The sequence below is a fragment of the Mytilus galloprovincialis genome, chromosome 11, assembly GCF_965363235.1.
Source record: "Mytilus galloprovincialis chromosome 11, xbMytGall1.hap1.1, whole genome shotgun sequence".
Taxonomy (NCBI): Eukaryota; Metazoa; Mollusca; class Bivalvia; order Mytilida; family Mytilidae; genus Mytilus; species Mytilus galloprovincialis.
The window spans coordinates 22,562,940-22,583,414 of record NC_134848.1 but is presented as its reverse complement, the minus strand read 5'-3'; the positions used below and the strand labels follow the sequence as shown (position 1 = coordinate 22,583,414).

The 20,475-nt window shown below is 34.1% G+C and overlaps 1 protein-coding gene across 1 annotated transcript; it reads left to right on the top strand.

Moving 5' to 3' along the window:
* Positions 1-1,917: 1,917 nt before the first annotated feature.
* Positions 1,918-19,703, top strand: LOC143051876 (uncharacterized). Its single transcript, XM_076224867.1, has 4 exons — positions 1,918-2,176; positions 15,001-15,269; positions 16,450-16,550; positions 19,163-19,703. The coding sequence occupies exons 1-4, from the start codon at positions 2,024-2,026 to the stop codon at positions 19,630-19,632; spliced, it is 993 nt and encodes a 330-aa protein (XP_076080982.1). The 5' UTR covers positions 1,918-2,023; the 3' UTR covers positions 19,633-19,703.
* The last annotated feature ends 772 nt before the right edge of the window (positions 19,704-20,475 follow it).

Here is a 20,475-nt window from a genome sequence, read left to right as displayed (position 1 = left end):
CGTCCAATAAAAACGCGACAAAGATATGCTATTTGACTACATGCATGTTGCTAGTGACAAAAAGAAACAACACGTGTTTCTAGTCTGACACATTGTTTACACCCCCATATAGTCCAGACCAAAAGTTCGACTTTGATATAAGTTCTAAGTACTTATTTATTAAAAGAAACATGTCAATTTAGGTATGGACAGTATTTAAAACTAAACACTCTTAATGTGGTTATGTATATAAAATTTAAGAGACGACACTTGTTTATAGATAAATAAGATATTAGCTGATAACAGTTATTAAAAATTACGGAACATTCTTGTTCATACGACAATCTGCCCCGAAACATAGAAACATCGGTATTAAAAATGACGCAGTCATGTCAAGATGTTTATGATAAATTAAATTGGAATTTAATTTTAATACAGACACAAATAAAATAATTCTAGATTAACGAAGATCGATATTGGGGTGTGGTTTTATGAAGGTGTATATCAAAACAGTGCATTCATCTCTTTGAACTCCACAATTTGTTTACAGACCGTTCATTTTGACCGTGCAGTAAACTAGTTTACTAGACCCCCCTGTCTCTTCCCTCTTCCCCATATCTCTCTCTTTTGTTTTAGTTAACAATAAGACAACATGTGAAACAATTCAAGCTTAAAAAACAACGGCATAATTCCTGACGAAATAATATGATAAAAAGGTGAAAATGTGGTATGATGGACAATGAGACAACTCTCCACAAGAGACCAAAATGACACAGAAATTAACAACTATAGGTCAATGTATGACCTTCAACAATGAACAAAGACTGCAACTAAAGACAATAACGGCATCAACTGAAATACAGACAACTCCTGACTTATTGGGCATGTACACAGTAATCATTTGATTTTCTTGGGGGGGGGGGGGGCAATAGATCCCCCCGGACAAACTATCTATTTTTTTGGCGACAAGTCGAAAACAAATTTTTCTTATCAATTTGATCATTACATATAGTGTCACTGAGCTGAGGGTCAAACAAAATTTTTTTCTCAGGGTCAAACACCTTTTTTTTTCTCCAAAAGCTGGAAACAAACTTTTTTTCCAAAAAAATCCATAGACCCCCTCCCCCACGAAAATCAAATGGTTGCTGTCTAATGTGGCGGATTATAAATATGTTTGTGATCTCAATCCTTAACTGGAATGCTGATGTAGGGAATGATCCTGTCCTTTTTTTAAAGTCGGGGAAGGGTTTTCCAACCCAAGTGCAAAATAAGGGGGATTCCAACCATATGTCCCCATTAAAATGCATTGATCGTCCAAAACAAGCGGTTCCAACCCCCGAAACCACCACCCTCTCTGGATCCGCCAGTGTGATTTCACAGAAAGGAAATAAGAAGAACGACTGTAAAAATCAGTTGGAAATGATTTTACTCGATCATAAGATTGGCACGATAGGACACAAAATGGCATTCAAAAGTACACGCAGCTAATGAAACCTAGTTCAAATCCAAAATCAAGTGAATAAAGTATTTTCTCCCAAGTATCAATCAATGTACATTTGCTGTTAACGTGACGGAATATTTCATTTAGGGAGCAATCATTTTAATTCAGAGAGGGTATGGTATGGTTTTTTTGTCACCTGTCAGAATTTTTTTTTCGAACGAAAACGTTTTTTTTTCTTTTAATGAAATTTTTTTTCTTTAAAATTTTACACTAGATCTATAAAGTATGAAATTTGTTTTGGAATTCAAACTTTAACCCCCCTTGAAGTTAAATGGTCGTTACCTTAATACTCATTATCCAAAGCTGTATAATTAAACTGATAAAAAAATGAAAAGCATTTTCACACTATAATTGAACTGGGTGTAGAGTGAAGAACCGTTTATCTCCTTAATACAAATTATTATCAATATAAAATGTAAGACTTTCTTATCTATATCATCTTAGTTCTAGTGTGCCAAACGAGACTATACGTGACCAAACGAGACTATAATTTATGTGCACGAAAAGTTAAAAGTCCAAGGAAAATAACGCAGTTCTTTCAAAATGTTATCTGGAATTTTGTTGTGTTGTTTTATTAGTAGTGTAGTCGGACATGGAAGACTTCTGGATCCACCTGCTCGCGCTAGTATGTGGAGAGTTGGTTTTAGTACACCCAAAAATTATAATGATAATCAATTAAATTGCGGTGGATTTATGGTAAGTGTGTTTGTATATACATATTTCCAAAGAAATTGTAATAGACGAATATACGGTACGGGTTTTTTTTCATTGTTGAAGGCCGCATTTCATTTGTCAATTGTATATCATTTTTATATAAATTTCATGTTGCAAAACTTTGATTTTTTCGAATAATTAGCCGAATATGACTCAACTTTTTTAAATTTTAGGTCCTCAATGCTCTTCAACTTTGTACTTGTTTGGCTTTATAACTATTTTGATCTGAGCGTCACTGATGAGTCTTATGTAGACGTTTCGCGCGTCTGGCGTTTTAAATTATAACCCTGATACCTTTGATAACTATTTGGTAAAGTGTTTTGTTATAAATTAGGCTGTTAGTTATAACAATTAGATTGTTTCATATTTTTTATGTCTGTTTTTTTTTATAGCTGACTATACAGTGTGGTTTTTATCTCATTGTTGAAGGCCGAACGGTTACCTATCATACCACATCTTCTTACGTTTACATTGTATAGTTGTAAGTTGCTCTGTAAATTAAATTTTCATCCCAAAAGAAGATATGATTATTTCTCTAAAGTGGATAGAGAATTGTCTGATGGGTTGTACTGTGACACCACTTTCCCAGGTTAGGGGAGGGTTGGAATCTCGCTAACATCGTCATATTTTGTATGTATGTGCCTGTCTAAAGTCAGGAGAGTGTTAGAGTGTTAGGATATAAATAATATATACATAGAGAGAATGCAGGATAGTAAAACAAAATTTTATTGAATCAGAAATAAAAGACTAAGAACCACGGGGGGCTCGGTTTCGCAGAAATAGAGTGTTAGAATATAAAGAATGAAGAATGATGATAACAATTTGATAATTTTAAGAAATCAGAAATGAACGACTTTATTCAGAACCACAGGGATATGGTTAGGAGATAAAAAATTTGTTAATCATTTTTTTTGTTAATTTTCTTTAATATTTCCTTTCTATACATGTATTACTTTATACTTCTTTCTTTTCTATCAATGTGCAGTTTACTATCCATATCTGTATACTGAAAAATCCTACCTTTTGTTATACTCACGCATCAAAACATTTTAATAGCGGACCCAGAAATTTGTGGCACCCACTGACTGCCTAAGAAAGTGCTCACTCCAGTCATGCTTGAGTGATTCCCTATATAATCAACCATTTGTTTTCGCAGAACAAAAAGGGGGGGGGGTCCGATCCCGGCCCCCTAAATATGCCGCTGCATTCTGGGGACTACAAAGTATAAATAATTGAAAAGATTGTCCTCAATATTTATGGCGTATTTAAAATATTTTCTACATAACACAATTCTTTTACACCCTTTGTTGACAAAAAACTGAATATATTTAAAATACAGCTTCAAACATAGACTAAGCAATGAAGTCAACTATCTTATTCTAAAATAAATATAGAACAACCATACTTTGTCTCAAAATATAAATGTTATTTGAACAAGGCTGTGCCGAGCATTTCTACCTGTTTCGAGCCGAGTACAAATAATTTTTATATTTCGAAACAATGTATGGTTATTCTTTATATCACTGCAACTCTTAAAAATGTTCTTAATGAAATATTTAGGCTAAAAACCATCATTTTTATTTTTTCATCAAAAGTAAAGTAACAAAAATACCGAACAACAAGCTAAAATTAAAAACGGAACGTCCCTTATTATATCAAATGGCAAAATGAAAAGCTCAAACACATCAAACGAATAGATAGCAACTGTCATATTCCTGAATTCTTATGTAGAAATTGGTGGATTAAAACTTGTGTTATAGCTAGCTGAACCTCACACTTATATGACGATCACATAACATTTCAATAAATTGAATGCCAGCAACTGCATATAGTGGATTAAACGCCCTGGTGTAATAGCTAGCTTAACCTCACACTTGTATGACGATCACATAAAATTACTTTAAATTGAATGCAAGCAACTGCATATGGTTGTCTAAACCTAGTGTTATATATAGCTAGCTAAACCTCACACTTGTATGACAATTAGATAAGATTTCATTAAATTGAATGCTAGCAACTGCATATGAACTTAATTTCACCCTCTCGGTACAATATTCCAGATCTGACTTCCAATCGCCAATCTTCGGTTGAATCCGCTACTCTGCTAGAGGTACGGAGACGGCCGAGTTGTGACGAATGACATGACTTCATCACGATTTTCATGAAAAAAGTCATTGAACTAAGAGTCATCAATGGTAAAGTTGAAGTCCTCTCGTTTTTGATCGCCCCGCGATTTGGTTAATCGTTACGGCATATATGTATATATTAATAAGAATGTGTGGTATGGATGCCAATGCGACATTTCTCCAGCAGTGACCAAATGACATAGAAGTAAGCAACTTTAGGTCGACGTTTGGCCTTCAACAATGAGCAAAACCAATACCACATAGTCAGCTATACAATAGTATCGAAATGACCAAATGTAAAACAACTCAAACGAAAAAACTAGCGGCCCCGATTAATGTACTAAACAATAAAACAAATATTACCATACTGGATATGGCGTGGTAAAACATGATAGCGGACGACTCTACCCTAACATGGGACATTGGTGCAACAGGTCAAAGGCAGAACAAACTGTAAAATCAAAAACTGTGGACCAACTTATTGTCGCGGATACTTTATTTCACGTTTAACCCTCTAAGCCCACTTCGCGGCGATATTTAATTACATAAGGATAGATCCAAGTTTTACATATTCGCGACGATTTATATTTGCGTTATGTTCTACTCGCGAATATCGCGAAAAAAGTTGGTTTACAGTAGGCTACATGTACATGCAGCAACAAACGACAACCACCCAATTTCAGAGTCCTTGGATCAGATACAAAGAAAATGTGGCGGGGTTAAACCAGTTTCGGACGCCAAACAACCCCTAACCCAGGACAGATGTTTAACAACACAAGAACAACTGTCAAAAATCAACTGAAAAATTCTTAACCTATCAGATTATTACAAAGCATAAACATCACTGACAACAACACAATAGACACAGATCTGAGAATATGTTGCCATATTTGTCGTAGCCACAATACTGTGCTCTTCTCTTCGTTTATTTCCGGAATGAAATATTTTGCTGTCTATGAAGAAATAACATAAAAATGTGGTGCACACTGAATAACCCGCGTAGCTGGTTAATTTAAAGTGTACACCACATGTTTTTTCCTTATAATTTAATTCCAAATTCCATTTTAAAATAAACCGGAGTAAATCATGAAAAAACGTTGACGACGTCACGGTCACTTGAAAAAAATGTCTGGGAGCTGATAGACAAAACACCGCCAGCCAGTCAGAAGACTATCTAAACACATTTTCTGTAAATAGATACAGGAAGGTGTCGTATGAGTGCCAAATGAGACAACTCTCCATACAAGTCACAAGTTAATAAAAGTAAACCATTATAGGTCAAGGTACGGTATTCAACACGGAGCCAAGGGTGTAAGGACTTTAAATGTACACATGTCTCGAATTTAAACACTTTTGAACGTGTTTTGAATTAAAACATTAATTTCTAATCTAAACACGACCCTTAACACATTGGCAACCTAAACATGTTTTCAAATGTTCAGACCCAAACGTGTAAAATAGTACACAAATGTCAAGGAACAAAACACAATTTTTATAGGGCCCCTTATTCATCCTTGGTAATTAAGTTTAATATCCCAATCTTTTGGTATGATTGTGTTGCTCAATATGTAATTTTCTCTCGTTATTTTTGCTGTTTGCTGCCTATTGTTTTGCTTTCCTTGCTTTTCTAGCTTTTGGAAAATTGTAGCTTACCTTGATGCTGTTTTCGATATGTTTGTTTATTATGAATATCGTTTTTACTTTTCGGGGACTCTTACATTTATAAAATCTTGGCAATGATGGGGATTTTTTTTTACCCTTCATTGCCAAGATTTTACTAAAAAGCAATACGCTGTGATTTGGAAATAGATGGAAAACTGAAAATTTAAACTAATTTAATTAAAGTAGATACGTGTATTTGCTTTAAATAGCAGGTATCAATGGGGTACAAACAGTATGATCCGGCCACGTCCATTCTGTGTAGTATTTCTATTTGTATCCATCTGACGAGTAAAGCCCTTTTTCACTGTTTTTTTATAGTTCGTTTTTATGTTGTTATGTTATACCACTGTACCAGGTTAGGGGAGGATTGAGTTTCCGCTAAAATGCTTAACCCCGCCACATTCGTTATGTGCCTGTCCTAAGTCAGGAGCCTGTAATTGAGTGGTTGTCGTTTGTTGATGTGTTACATAATTGTTTTTTGTTAATTTTTTGGTACATAAATTAGAACATTAGTTTCTCTTTTGAATTGATTTACATTTTGTCATATCGGGGTTATTTATAGCTGACTATGCAGTACGGGCGTTGCTCATTGTTGAAGACCTACCGTTGATCGAAGGTTGTTAATTTCTATCTCATTTTGGTCTCTTGTGGAGGGTTGTCTCATTGGCAATTATACCACGTCTTCTTTTTTATATGAGTATGGCATTGGGAATTTTTCAAACAAAGATCAACACACTAAATATACTGTATACTTGTAGTAACCTGATCTCGTGGTTTGCAGAGTTACATTTGTCCGCAGGTAATAAAACTAAGAATGGCCACCAATGTGTCTTCAACACAGCGAGAAAACTCCGCACCAGGAGGTAGAGTTCATCTTGCTTCTCAACAAACATTTTTACTAGTTCAGTGAAAATTGACGTCACTCTAAACCCCCCCCCCCCAAAAAAAAAAGACTAAGAAAGGTCAGAGGTTACTGACATGGGACAAGCAAAAAAAACCCTTCCCGTCATATACCTAGCTCTTACCAATGTCGGTAACAATCACACGACAATACGCACAGTAAAATCGACCATGCAAGGGGTGTATAGCCATTCATGGTTTTTTATAACTTCCATCATCATCAGTAAAACTCAGTTTAAAAGCAGTTTGGGTCCGGTATCAGAATAGAAGTCATTCTTCTGTGATTTCGAGGGCATTTTTACGCCTGTCCCAAGTCAGAAGCCTCTGGTTTTTGTTAGTCTTGTATGATTTTTTAATTTTAGTTTCTTTTGTATATTACGGAGTTTAGTATGACGTCCATTATCGCTGAACATCCGATACAGTTTCTCGATAAAATGTCATTTTTATAATTTTGTAATATGTTGTAGGCCTTGGCGAGTTGTAAAATAAAACACAAAATAAAACATAGGTCACCGTGCTTGTTTTCGAAAAAATTGAGGCTGAAAATTGGGGATTTGTGCAATTTTGTAAAACAATTAGGCAATGTTATAAAATTTTTGGAGCAGATATTTTTCGTCGTAAATTATTAAGATCGGGTTCAATCTGAAGCTGTGATAAGTGACAAAAAGGAAAAAAAGAAATCACTACACGAATAACTATACAATTATTCAAACCTTGCTTGACATTGCGGACCAGATGCTCAAAGTGGTATTTTTTTAAACCTAAAAAAATGGAAATAAACTGTTTCTGAAAATGTCATTTTTATCATTTTTCTGCATAAACTGCATTTTGTCATGCTTTCAAATCTCAAATAAAAAATATAGGTCACCGTGCTTGATTCCTTGATAAACGCGATTTATCCTAAAAATTGCGTCCCCCCTTTTGTAACCTCAACGTTAGCGCTAAAGTGCACGACGTCACTGGCAGACAATTTCGACGTTATCTCTGCAAATTACTGGCGACAATTTTCAGATTTATAAAATTTATATTGCTTGTAAAGTACTATCTACGGAAGCGTATTAGCGCCACACATTTTTTTTTTTATTTTTCTTCCTATGTTTGCGTTATAACGCAAACCTTTGCGTTATAACGCAAACCTTTGCGATATAACGCAAACCTTTGCGTTATAACGCAAACCTTTGCGTTGTAACGCAAACCTTTTGCGTTATAACGCAAACCTTTGCGATATAACGCAAACCTTTGCGATATAACGCAAACCTTTGCGATATAACGCAAACCTTTGCGTTGTAACGCAAACCTTTGCGATATAACGCAAACATTTGTTTTATCTTATTTCTTATTTAAGATTCAAAGGAAACAGTAGTTATTAATGGAGGAGGCTGGATATAATAAAATTTATCACCTTTGTAGTAATTGCAAAGTAAACTCCTTGAATAATTAGATCATATCAATGACTAATAATGAGCATAATAATATAAGAAGATGTGGTATGAGTGCCAATAAGAAAACTATCCATCTAAGTCACTATTCGTAAAAGTAAACCATCATAGGCCGAATTACGGTTTTCAACACGGAGCATTGGCTCACACTAAACAACAAACTATAAAGGTCCCCAAAAACGATATCCAAGTTACTACTAGTATATATATTACAAAGAAAATTGAGTAAATTGAGGTTATACCTAAGAAAAAAATCAACCCTGCTAATATAGCTATAATCGAATATAAATATACTTCCAAAGTAAGCTCTCGTTTGAGAACTGTGTAAAGTAGGTTACATTCAAACAAGCTACCCTTTGGCAATAAATGTATAGAATGAAGATGTTTTATTAATAAAATTATGTTCTCTCTATTCAAATTGCTACCCAAGCATCTTAAAAATACTTCATTATATTGAAATGAAAATTCAATGACTTTCTATCAAAGAATCTTGATCATATTCTGAGATTTAAAAAAAATGTTTCCTTATTAATAATTCATTTTAAAGCAGAAAGATCATTTTGTCTATTTGACTTGGAGGTTTCACAATTGTATGACATTATTTTTGATCTTTCAATTTTAATATGACTATATACTATATCTATTTTCTTGTTAAATTATATACTTTTCTGATGCACAAATCAGTCTTAATTTATGTATAATTGCACTTCAATTATTCCATTATTCCTATGCATATTTATTATAATGATTTGGCCTTGTATGTATGTTTCTTTTTTTTATCTACTAGTAAATCACATCCGAAATGAATGACAGACGGACATATATACAAAAGTTAATGAATAATTGAAATAAAGATGTTTGCGTTATAACGCAAAGGTTTGCGTTATAACGCAAAAGGTTTGCGTTATATAACGCAAATGTTTGCGTTGTAACGCAAAGGTTTGCGTTATATCGCAAAGGTTTGCGTTATAACGCAAAGGTTTGCGTTATAACGCAAAGGTTTGCGTTATATCGCAAAGGTTTGCGTTGTAACGCAAAGGTTTGCGTTACAACGCAAAGGTTTGCGTTATAACGCAAAGGTTTGCGTTTTAACGCAAAAGGTTTGCGTTATAACGCAACGCAAAGGTTTGCGTTATAACGCAACGCAAAGGTTTGCGTTATAACGCAAAGGTTTGCGTTATGACGCAAAACATAGGAAGAAAAATAAAAAAAATAAAATGTGTGGCGCTAATACGCTTCCGTAACTATCTATAAATTGGTTATATTGTTTCCGGAAATAAAATCATGTGAATAACAAATACCTCTCTCTGTTTGTGGTCTAAGGGAGAAACATCTCAAGAAAAGTTATAACAGAATGTTGATAATTTTTACGGCTTTTAAAATTAAAGACTCGGCAATTTAGAACTTGACATACAGGTACATTTACTGTACACACTCGTATTATTTCATACCGTATGTTGACCTCTAGATTTGTTTTGTTTTGTTTGGTGGGCTGCTGTTTCATTACAAATATTCCTTAAAATCCTTTATTCACGTTTTAATCACTGAGAAATCCGTTTTTGTTGATACGAATTAAAAGTTCACGTCGTTTGGACAGTAAATCAAATTTAACGCGCATTGCATTTCGAATTAGAATTTACGTTAGGACGTGAAACATTTCGAATGCGAATTAAACTAATTCGAATTACGTGTGAACTCAGCATTACCCTGCAAACGGAACTTCTTTTTTTGTACATAAATTGCAGCACATACATTAGGCCGTTACTTTTTTCGTTTGAATTGTTTTACATTGTCATTTCGTAACCTTTTATAGCTGAATATGCAGTATGGGCTTCGCTCATTGTTGAAGACCGTTCGGTGCCCTATAGTTGTTAATATCTGTGTCATGTTTGTCTCTTGTTGAGAGTTGTCTCATTGGCAATTAAACTACATCTTCTGTTTTATGTGTTCAGAAAACAAAAGCAAACTCTTATAAAGGAGAATCTTCAATTTCCTAAAGAATGCTCTTGTGACAGTCTTGTCCATGCAAACAATGAAACTATAACTTCTCTCATATCGTAATTTTATTGGTAAATAACTTTTATATTTTTTTCACCATAGCGCGTACATAAAATATTGCACGTCCATTCCTCTGTCTGTCCTTCCGGTACTTCTGGTTAATTACATTTTTCAAGTGAACAATTCTTGCCAACTTTTTATAAAACTGATATCGTATGGACACGTTCGAAAATCAGTGCATATCAACTATTCTTTAAAAGAGTTATGCCATTTGGAAACATTGATTATATTGGAAATTGCATTGTATTTGCTGTCATCCCGTCATTTCTCTTAATATATTTACAAAAAATAGAAAGAACAAAATAAACAGCTGCGCTACGAGCGCATGATACGCCCGTCGTGTTATTAAAAAACATTATACATGTTTTTAAAATAACACGGGGGTTGTACAGCAAGTCATGCTAAGTATATCTTGACTCATTCATTATTCTTGCTCAATAGTAAGTTTGTATATCACAACATGTTTTATATGATCCCCAAATTGAAGCTCAATAAAAATTCAAGAACTCAAAAATGAATTAAGGAATCATCACGAAAAAGTATACAGATCTTAAGAATAATTTAACTAAAAGTATGTGAAGTTTTATGCAATAATTATAAACAGTTTCTGAGATACGGCGCAACATGTGAAAACCCACTCTTTTTGTCATAAACTCAATAACTCTAAAATCAAATTTTGAATCATCCTCAAAAAGTATATACAGATCTTCAGATTTAATATAACTAAGAAGTGTGTAAATTTTTCAGCAATAGTCATAAATCGTTTTTGAGTTACAGCGCGAACTGTGAAAAAAAAACTGTTTTAGTTACAAAGTCCTGTAACTCAAAAAGTTCACAAAAAATTAAACAGACTGAAAAAACAACCATGTTCAGTTTAATGAAATTTGAATAATATGCTGTTCCATGTTTACGACGGACATTTGTATACCATAATACGTCCCGTAAAAAAAATTACGGGCGTATAAACATATTGTTGGCTATTGCCTTTTGTTAGATAAAATACGTGCAACGTTGAGGAAATAAGAACTTTGTTCTTTTATATTAGCGGCGTGTACCTCCGTTTTCGGAATTGGTTTTAAAATATCATTGGTTTCCTGTGCTGCAATACAATGTCATGGATGATGAATGATAATAAAAATGATAATTGACATGCATGATATTACTTACACCAAAAGGGTCAGTCGTCTTGAGATTGTTCACTTTACATTATTTTGTTGAAGATCTCAAAGAAACAGTAATTTGTTTTATTTCTTATGATGTTATTAGACTGTTATCCTGTTAGAATCAAATGCACTAATATTAATGGCGAAGAAGTTAGCATGCGGGAGAAACAGAAATTGGAGCATCGAAATTCCACATTACGTTTCTTATTACGGAAAATTACACGCATTACGTCCCGCAAAAAAGTGACGTTATTCGGGAATGCAAACGCTTAACGTCGCGCCAAGAGTTAACTCCCTTGAAACTGTATCGGATGCCCTTAGGTTGAATTGAAGACCCATTGGCGGCCTTCCGCTGCTGTCTGTTCTTTGGTAGGGTTGTTGTCTCTTTGACACATAACCCATGTCCATTCTCAATTTTATTGTCTTTGTTGAATGCGTGTCGTCATCTGAGTTTTATACACTCCATTGTATTTACATTTCAATTTTAAAACATAACAAAACTATTAAGGATTGAATATAAAAAAGAGGTGTGTGGTATGAGTGCCAATGAGACAACCCTCCATCCATGTCACAGTGTATAAAAAAATCAACAATTATAGGTCAAAGTACAGCATTTATCACTCAAAACATCAAGCTATAAAGGGCGCAACATGACTCATATGAAACAATTCAAAGAGGAAAATCAACGGTCTATATAAAAATGAGAAACGAGAATCAATTAATAAGAACCACAAAACAAACGACAACCACTGAACAACAGGTTCCTGACTTAGGACAGGTGCATACAAATGCAGTGGGTCTAAACGTTTTAACAGGCGCCAACTTCTTAAAGTTCTTAAGAATCTCCATATACATGTTATAATTTTAGTTTGAAATATTGTTTTGATTTATTTTCGGAATGCCATGAATATTTTTATACGAATATCAAAGTCATCAGGTATAAAGCAATCGAGATGGTCATTGCACCAAACAGTAACTACCTAAAATTTGTATTCAGTTTTCTATGATGTCTTTATCGTATAAAGGTACACTAGAACACACCCGCGAATTTCGCGGGCATACACAGCTTGTAAAGTGTTATAGGATGATTTTTTTAAAAGATAGTATGACTGGAGAATTTCATATAAGGTATCAGAAGTCCGTTATGTGTTTCCTTTCTGTTAAATGCAATTATTTTTCGTGTTTCTGACCTTATACCACAATTATTCTTCCCCTTTGCTACAATGCATTTTTTGGTAAAAGTCAAATTGAATTAAAAATTTGCACCGCTTCAAACATGAAATAAATGAAACTGCTTATAGACCATTATTATTCTAATAAAATGTGCCTCTAGGACAATCCATCAGTGCTTTTCCTTTTGAAAGCCCTATTAACATACAGATGACCGTGGTCATAAATAAGAACAATGTCTATTTATTCACACATGTCTTTAATGTAGAACAATGACCAGTGAAAGAATCCAAATTTCTTCCATAATTATATCGTTTATTTTTGTAGAAAAAAAAGTGATTTGATCGATCGCTGAAAAACTTTAAAAAAAAAAATCGGACTCAGACATAAACCAAAACCATACCCACCTAGAAGTTAATTGATTGCTCCCTAATGTGAATACTTTTTTAATCCACTTCAGCCAGGTGGATCTTATTGCCCAAGATGGGAAATTGCATCGAGTTTTTATTGATATTCTGTTGTTTTTAAATTTGTTTTTTTTTAACGCTTGTTTGAAAAGATTCATTATCTATGATCTTTGGAACAAATGTACAATTTTGACTTGTCCGTGTCAGAGATTTGACTGCACTATTTGTAGCTTAAACTATACGTAGGGATTTATTTTCTATTATAAATTTATGGTAATACAAGATACCAGATAATTAACCAAGCATGTTGCCCAAAATTTAAGCTATGAAATGAACTACAAAATAAAGCACAGACAAATAATTATAATGATTAAGGTACATTGAAAAAATTCACGAATACATATTTAAACAAAGTAAAATAATTATAAACCACATTCAGTCAAGTCACTTGGAGGAATATTACATATTCTATAGTACAAGGTCTATGGGAGACAACTCCTGATCGATTTTATTGTATTTTCTTTTCGAACTACAAACATTGTACATTGATTATGGTACTTTCCAAGTATTTCTTTCGTTCTCCAAAAAAGGGAGTGCGTATAATTTAAATAAGATTGAAGTGAAAAACAAATCTTCAGATGAAAGAATCCAAACAAATTTTATTTCATCAGATAAACTTAAAAAAAAGAAAGAATTTAGAGCGTTTGATATTGTCTCTGAGGAAATGTATTAAGAATGCATTCTTCATAAAGAGCAAGTGATGCAGGTTTGAGTTGTACACATTTGGAGCTATGTGATGATTCTTAATTCGAACACCTTCTTTGCAGTGCGTGTTAAAAGAAAACATTAATGAGTTATAACATTTCTGTAAATGTGAAATTCTTTTTCTGTTAAAAAAACGTTTAAAACGAGATGGAGATTCACATTTTTCTTTCGAAAAATGCCTGTTGTATCAAGTTAAGAATAAGACAGTTGTTTTTCACTTGTTCTGTTGATTGACAGCGTTTAAATGTTTTCAACTATTTCCCTTTATGGTTAGTATATGTTACACTTCCCGCCAACACGAACTGCCTAAATGAACCTCAGTGAAACGTTAACATACCTACTATATATTAAGAACGTTTACTTATAAATAATGATATATTCTTGGGTAGTTTTTTATGTCCCATTTATAAGCATAAAGAATAAGTTTTCTGATCTTTGCGTCCGTCCGTTCGTCCGTCCCGTTCGTCGTTTGTTCGTCCGTCTTTGCGTCCGTTCGTCCCGTCCGTTCGTCCGTCAGTCCGTCCGTTCGTGTGTTCCGCTTCAGGTTAAAGAGTTTTTGGTGAAGTTGTAGTCTAATTAACTTGAAACTTAGTTAGATGTATTGAAGACCTAGTGATGGCCTTCGGCTGTTTTCTGTTCTTTGGTCAGGTTGTTGTCTCTTTGACACATTCCCTATTTCCATTCTCAAATTTAGTTAATGCTAACTTCTTTTCATTCATCAACTTCTTGAAAAGAATGAAATACAGAAGCTTCTGAAGGAATATAAAATGAGATGTCACTATACTGAGGTGTTTATATATCCCAACTCCATTCGCTCGTGTAACGAAAGACATTTTTGTACTACTGGAAGGTTATTCATTAGGCGCTTTTCAATATCACGAATTATTAAAATAAATATACGGTACAAGGACATCATTCCTAAATATACAACAATATACAGACATCTTATACGTTCAGTTATTTCACATCCAATATTTTATGGTAATATTCTATACAAAGCACAGAAATGTCGGCATTCACCTCAAAATTCAACCAAACCTTCAAACAGACTTATACAATCCCGTCTTCTTTTCTCCGAACGAATTAAGAACATACTTATAATTTCCTTTTTTCTAGAATCAATATTTATTTCAAAATGGTAAATGTGGCGTATGTGGCGATCCAAACCAAGGGCCGAAGGACAACGAAGCTGGCGGGCGGTTCGCCACTGGTACCATAGGCAAAACTTATAAAACAGGGCAGGTCATAGACGTGTCAATACAGATAACCGCTGATCATAGAGGATGGTTTGAAATGAAACTCTGTCCAAACAACAATCCTGCCAAAGCTATCACTCATGCATGCCTAGATAGTCACCTACTGAACGTTGTTGGGTCTGGAACACGGTAAGGAAACATCTCAACGTTTCATTCCGATTAAGATTGTTACAAGATCTTGAACACAGTAACAACAGTAAGGTCATCTAAAAGTTTCATTCAGATTAAGATTGTGAACACACGTGGAACACGGTAAGGGAACATCTCGAAGTTTCTTTCAGATTGAGATCGTTACAAGATCTGTAACATAATAAAGTAACATCTCAAAGTTTCATTCAGATTAGGATTGTGAATACATGTGGAAGTTGGAACACGGTAAGGGAACATCTGAAAGATTCATTTCGAGTAAGATTGTTTCAAGATTTGGAAAACAGTAAGGGAACATCTCAAAGTTTCATTCAGATTAAGATTGTGACTTCATTCTTAACACGGTAAGGGAACATTTCAAAATTTCATTCAGATGACTGTGATTACATATGGAACACGGTAAGGGTTCATTTATATTAAGAATGTGATTAAATATGAGACGCAGTAAGATAGCGTCTCAACGTTTGATTAAGATTGTTAATTAATCTGGAGCACAGTAAGGTAATATCTCAATTGTGACTACACGGTAAGGGAACATCTCAAAGTCTCAGTGAAATTATCTAATTGTCTCTTTTTATTTTTGCCGCATGTATTTTAATATTTGCACACCTATTTTAACCTAGGACAACTCGAGTGTGGATAGATACAATGAATTCGCATTACTTAATTCCAAAACTTAAAAACTGAATTCATTTATTTTCGTGGGTGAAAATTTTCACGGATTAAGGAACACTTACATGTTCGTGGATATTGAATTACGTGGTTTTGACGATGTTTGCATATAAGCCTATAGAAAATGTGTCATGTTTTGAACATTTAATTTCGTGGTTCACCTTTATCCACGAAATCCACGAAATTTGGTATCCAACGAATAATAATCATTAATGAATCCACAATAAAACAATATTGTTTTTCATGTTTTACAGACCTATAGTTGTTAATTTTGTGTCGTTTTGGTCTCTTGTGGAGAGTTGTCTCATTGGCAATCATACATATACATCTTCTTTTTTTATTTTTATAGTTGTATCTTTTTACTTTTTTGACGTATTTTAATATATGCACACACATTTCAACTTAGGACGTCTCGAGTGTGGATAAATGCAATGAATTTGCATAACGTATTCCAAACTTGAATAAAACAATATTTTTTCATGTTTTACAGATATATTAACACTCCTGGAGTTGGAACAAAACGTTTCCAAGTTGAACTTCCTGACGGACTTCAATGTTCACAATGTGTCTTACAGTGGAGATGGCACGCAGGTATATCATAGATTATAATGAAACAGCGTTTGTAACGTTCACTTTGATTGGATAACGTCACATAAACCATATATTCTAATGAAACAACTTTTGTAACGTTCATTTGGATTGGATAACGTCAATTATTTACATGGCATCAATTGACAATATTATTGATAGTATGGAACGCAGACGGCGTTTGACAGATTTTAAATACATGTTTTAACGGTTGTTTTCTGTCAGTTTCATTAGAATGGAGATAACTGTATTGTACTTTAAGCTTATACGGCATCAATTTGGGATTTGATGGTCGCAAATTAAGCTGACTGGCGACGCGTTAGCGGAAACAGTAAACGGGTATTTGCGACCATCAAATCACCAATTATTGCCCTCGGAGCTTAAAATAACAAAAAAAAAAAAAAAACCAAACAGTTATCTCCTAATTGCATATAATATTACAAGACGTTTAAAATACTGTTTAAAAGTTCACTTATTTATTTATTTGATTACAGACCAGACTGCAATTTTACACTTTTCAGCGGTCGTTCTTAAAACATATTTTAATGAATTGACCGAGAGGTTGTCTAATGTGGTTATTGTCACGTATCTAAATAGAACACCATAACAATCAATTATCAATAAACACATCCTCTCTTATCTTGATAACAAGGCGAAGAGGAACCATTATCATCAAGTGCTGGAAAACAACATTAAGGATGTTCGCTTGTCATGTTTTGGAATTTCAGATTTTCGGAATCCTCTGGTTTTATCCATTTGCATTCCTTAAAAAAAATTGTTGTGAACAAAGACATCGACCCACATTTTTTTTTATATAAATCTGTAACATGGATAATTATAAGCCATCTTAAGTCTTATAAAATCTTTGTTATTTTTAATAGTTTTTGAGAACTTCAACTTGTCAATAATAAGCTGTTATAAATAAAAATCAAGAGAGAACAGTTTCCCGCCAAAATTTCCATTGGCTAATATCTCAAAAACAAGCACATTGAGCTATATTTTTTTCGGCTCCTTGGGTTTCTTTATTAATCGGATCCTCTGTCAATATACACCAGTATTTTGAAAAGCTTGTTATTTTGAAACTGAGTAGCGAACTTCCTTGAGAAAGTAACATGTGGCAAAGATTACAATTTTATTATGTCAGTCTACTATCAGATAATGACCTTTCATCTGTACTTTTACAAGTTAAGCAGGTATGCAAAAAGTCTGGGACATTATACCTGAGGCGCTGTGCCAATTGGCCGTTTCAGAATCTGATGAATTCTGGGTAATATTTTCAAAAGCATACACCAAAGCGTTGTGATTGGTTTAAAATGTCCTAAACAATGGAAATTCAACCAATGACGTAACGTTATTTTAATTTTGGGGCACGAACAATAAAATTACCCATGATGCTTTAGATTCTGAAACAGCCAATAGGAAGTTAAGATAAAATGCAAGATGTGGTATGATTGCAAATCAGACCACTCTCCTCAAGAGACCAAATGACACAGATATTAACAACTTTATGTCATTGTACAGCCTTCAACAATAAGCAAATTTGATACAATCATAAAAGGCCTCGATAGGAAAAATGCAAAACAATTCAAACAAGAAAACTAACAGCTTGATTTGTCTATTGATGTTCAAAAAAATGAATTTGCACCACAGCAACAAACGACAACTACTACAGTATACGGACTTGGGACAGGCACATATATACAGAATATTGCGAGGTTAATAAACTTGTCTGAAGACGTCAACCCATTCTTAACCTGGGACAGTGGTATAACAGTACATTATAAGAACAGGCTATACACACCAGTTGAAAAAGAGGTTAAATCAGCAGATGTTTGTAATTGAAACACATCAAACAAAAACACAGTGGACGTGAACGGGTACCTGTACACCTCAACAGAAAAAATCACTAGATACATATCTGAGAGTACCAGAAGCTAGACAGCTAGTTCAAAGCCAATGGCAACAAATTAAAAAATCATGCATCTATGGTTTACCGAGGAAACATGCAAACTTTACTTTCTCTTCTTTCCCCACATTTATATAGACTGAAATCGTCATTTCCGAAATTATGCATTCTGGGTAATATTTTCAAAAGCGTTCACCAAAACACTGTGATTAGCTTACAATGTCCCAGACAATTGTGGTATAAACGATGAAGTTACCCAGAATGCAGTAGTCAGATATTAGTAAGGTAGATATGATGAACTAGTTTTTGCCTTGATTTTACTTTGTCTTGATTGGTTCCATTTGTAACACATTCACTTCCGGTATTCTTATAGGCACATTAACTGACCATGGCTACATACCTTTTTCATGGTGGTCCATAGATGACCAGGCGCAACCAATCTTAAAAACGACTCTTTTGAGTGGTTTAGTTTTCCCGAATTCGCGTTCGTCAGTTTACTTTGCAAGATTGACTTAGATGGCCGTTACAGAATCTAAAAGACTGTTTGTATAATTGTTCGTACCCCAAAATAAAATAGCATCACTTCAAGTTCATTGGTTGAATTTCCATTGTTTATGAGTTTTAAACAAACCAAGAAGCTTTGATGTACACTTTTGAGAATATAACCCATAATGCATTAGATTCGGAAATTTTTTATTGTATTTTGTAGGGAACAACTATGGTGTAGATCCCGACGGACGAGGGTGTATAGGATGTGGTTCTCAAGAAGAGTTTTACGGATGTGCTGACATTGCAATCACCGGCAACGGACAGACTCACGTCACTCAACAACCAAGCATCACATTCCGTCCGATACAAACATTTAAACCATTTGTAACAAATGCACCTGTACAAACTGCGAGACCGGTTCAAACCGCAAGACCGTTTACAACCGCAAGACCGTATCAAACCGCAAGACCGGTTCAAACCGCAAGGCCGGTTCAAACCGCAAGACCAGTTCAAACTGCAAGACCAATACAAACTGTGAGGCCGGTTATAACTGCAAGGCCCGGTACAATAACTTGCAAGGCTATAAATTATTGGGCAGGAGTTGTGGCTCTTGACCAATGGTGTACAGTAGAATGCCAAAAAGGAAATTGTCCACCAACTGCATGTTCTTGTCAAGGTCTAGGTCGTTAATTGAGTGGTTGTTTCACGGACTATATTATGTAATTAATAAATATGCTTTTTGTGCATAGTTATAGATTTTACACATCGTGTTTAAATATACCATTGAAAATGAATTATCTAATCAAGAGATAGAGGCTTCACCACTGGTTCTGACATTAAGGTCAAGAACAAATTGAGTGACTTTAAGTGTTCTGTGATCTAAACGAAACGTACAGACTTCGCAGAAGAGCGAAATGCATATTATATATCCCTGCCTATGATGGACACTCCATCACTCGAGGGCCTGAACGCTTAATTTGAATAAAAAAAACTGTCAAGAATTCAGGATTGTGATTGATACTCTCATTTTTATTTATTAGTTCTCCGGGCTTGAATAAAGCCACCGTAGATCAGAGGAATATAACAACTGAATTATCCGGGTAAGAAATACCCAGATTTGTCTGTACATATGTACTATATGAAGTTCTATAATTCGTTGAAAATTTCATCAATCATACCTGATGAGAAATTCTGAAATTTCAATGGTATTTTTAGATATGGTATTATGGTTGGCCTTAGCTACTACATATCATCAAACATGTTTATACTCACTTTCTTTTATGAAGAATTGATTTACCGTGATTATTTCTAGCAAAGCTTCGTGATTGTAATTACTGATTCATCAATTGAAAATCAAATTATTAAGATCACCAATAAATTTTATAATTGTTTATCATTATAATGCTGTGTTTTGTGTCAATATATAGAGTGATCACGATTGCAAGTAGTTCATCTACTATAACGCTAGCCTATTAACACTTGAAGGATCTGCTTACCCTTCCGGAATACCTGAGATCACCCCAAGTTTTTTGT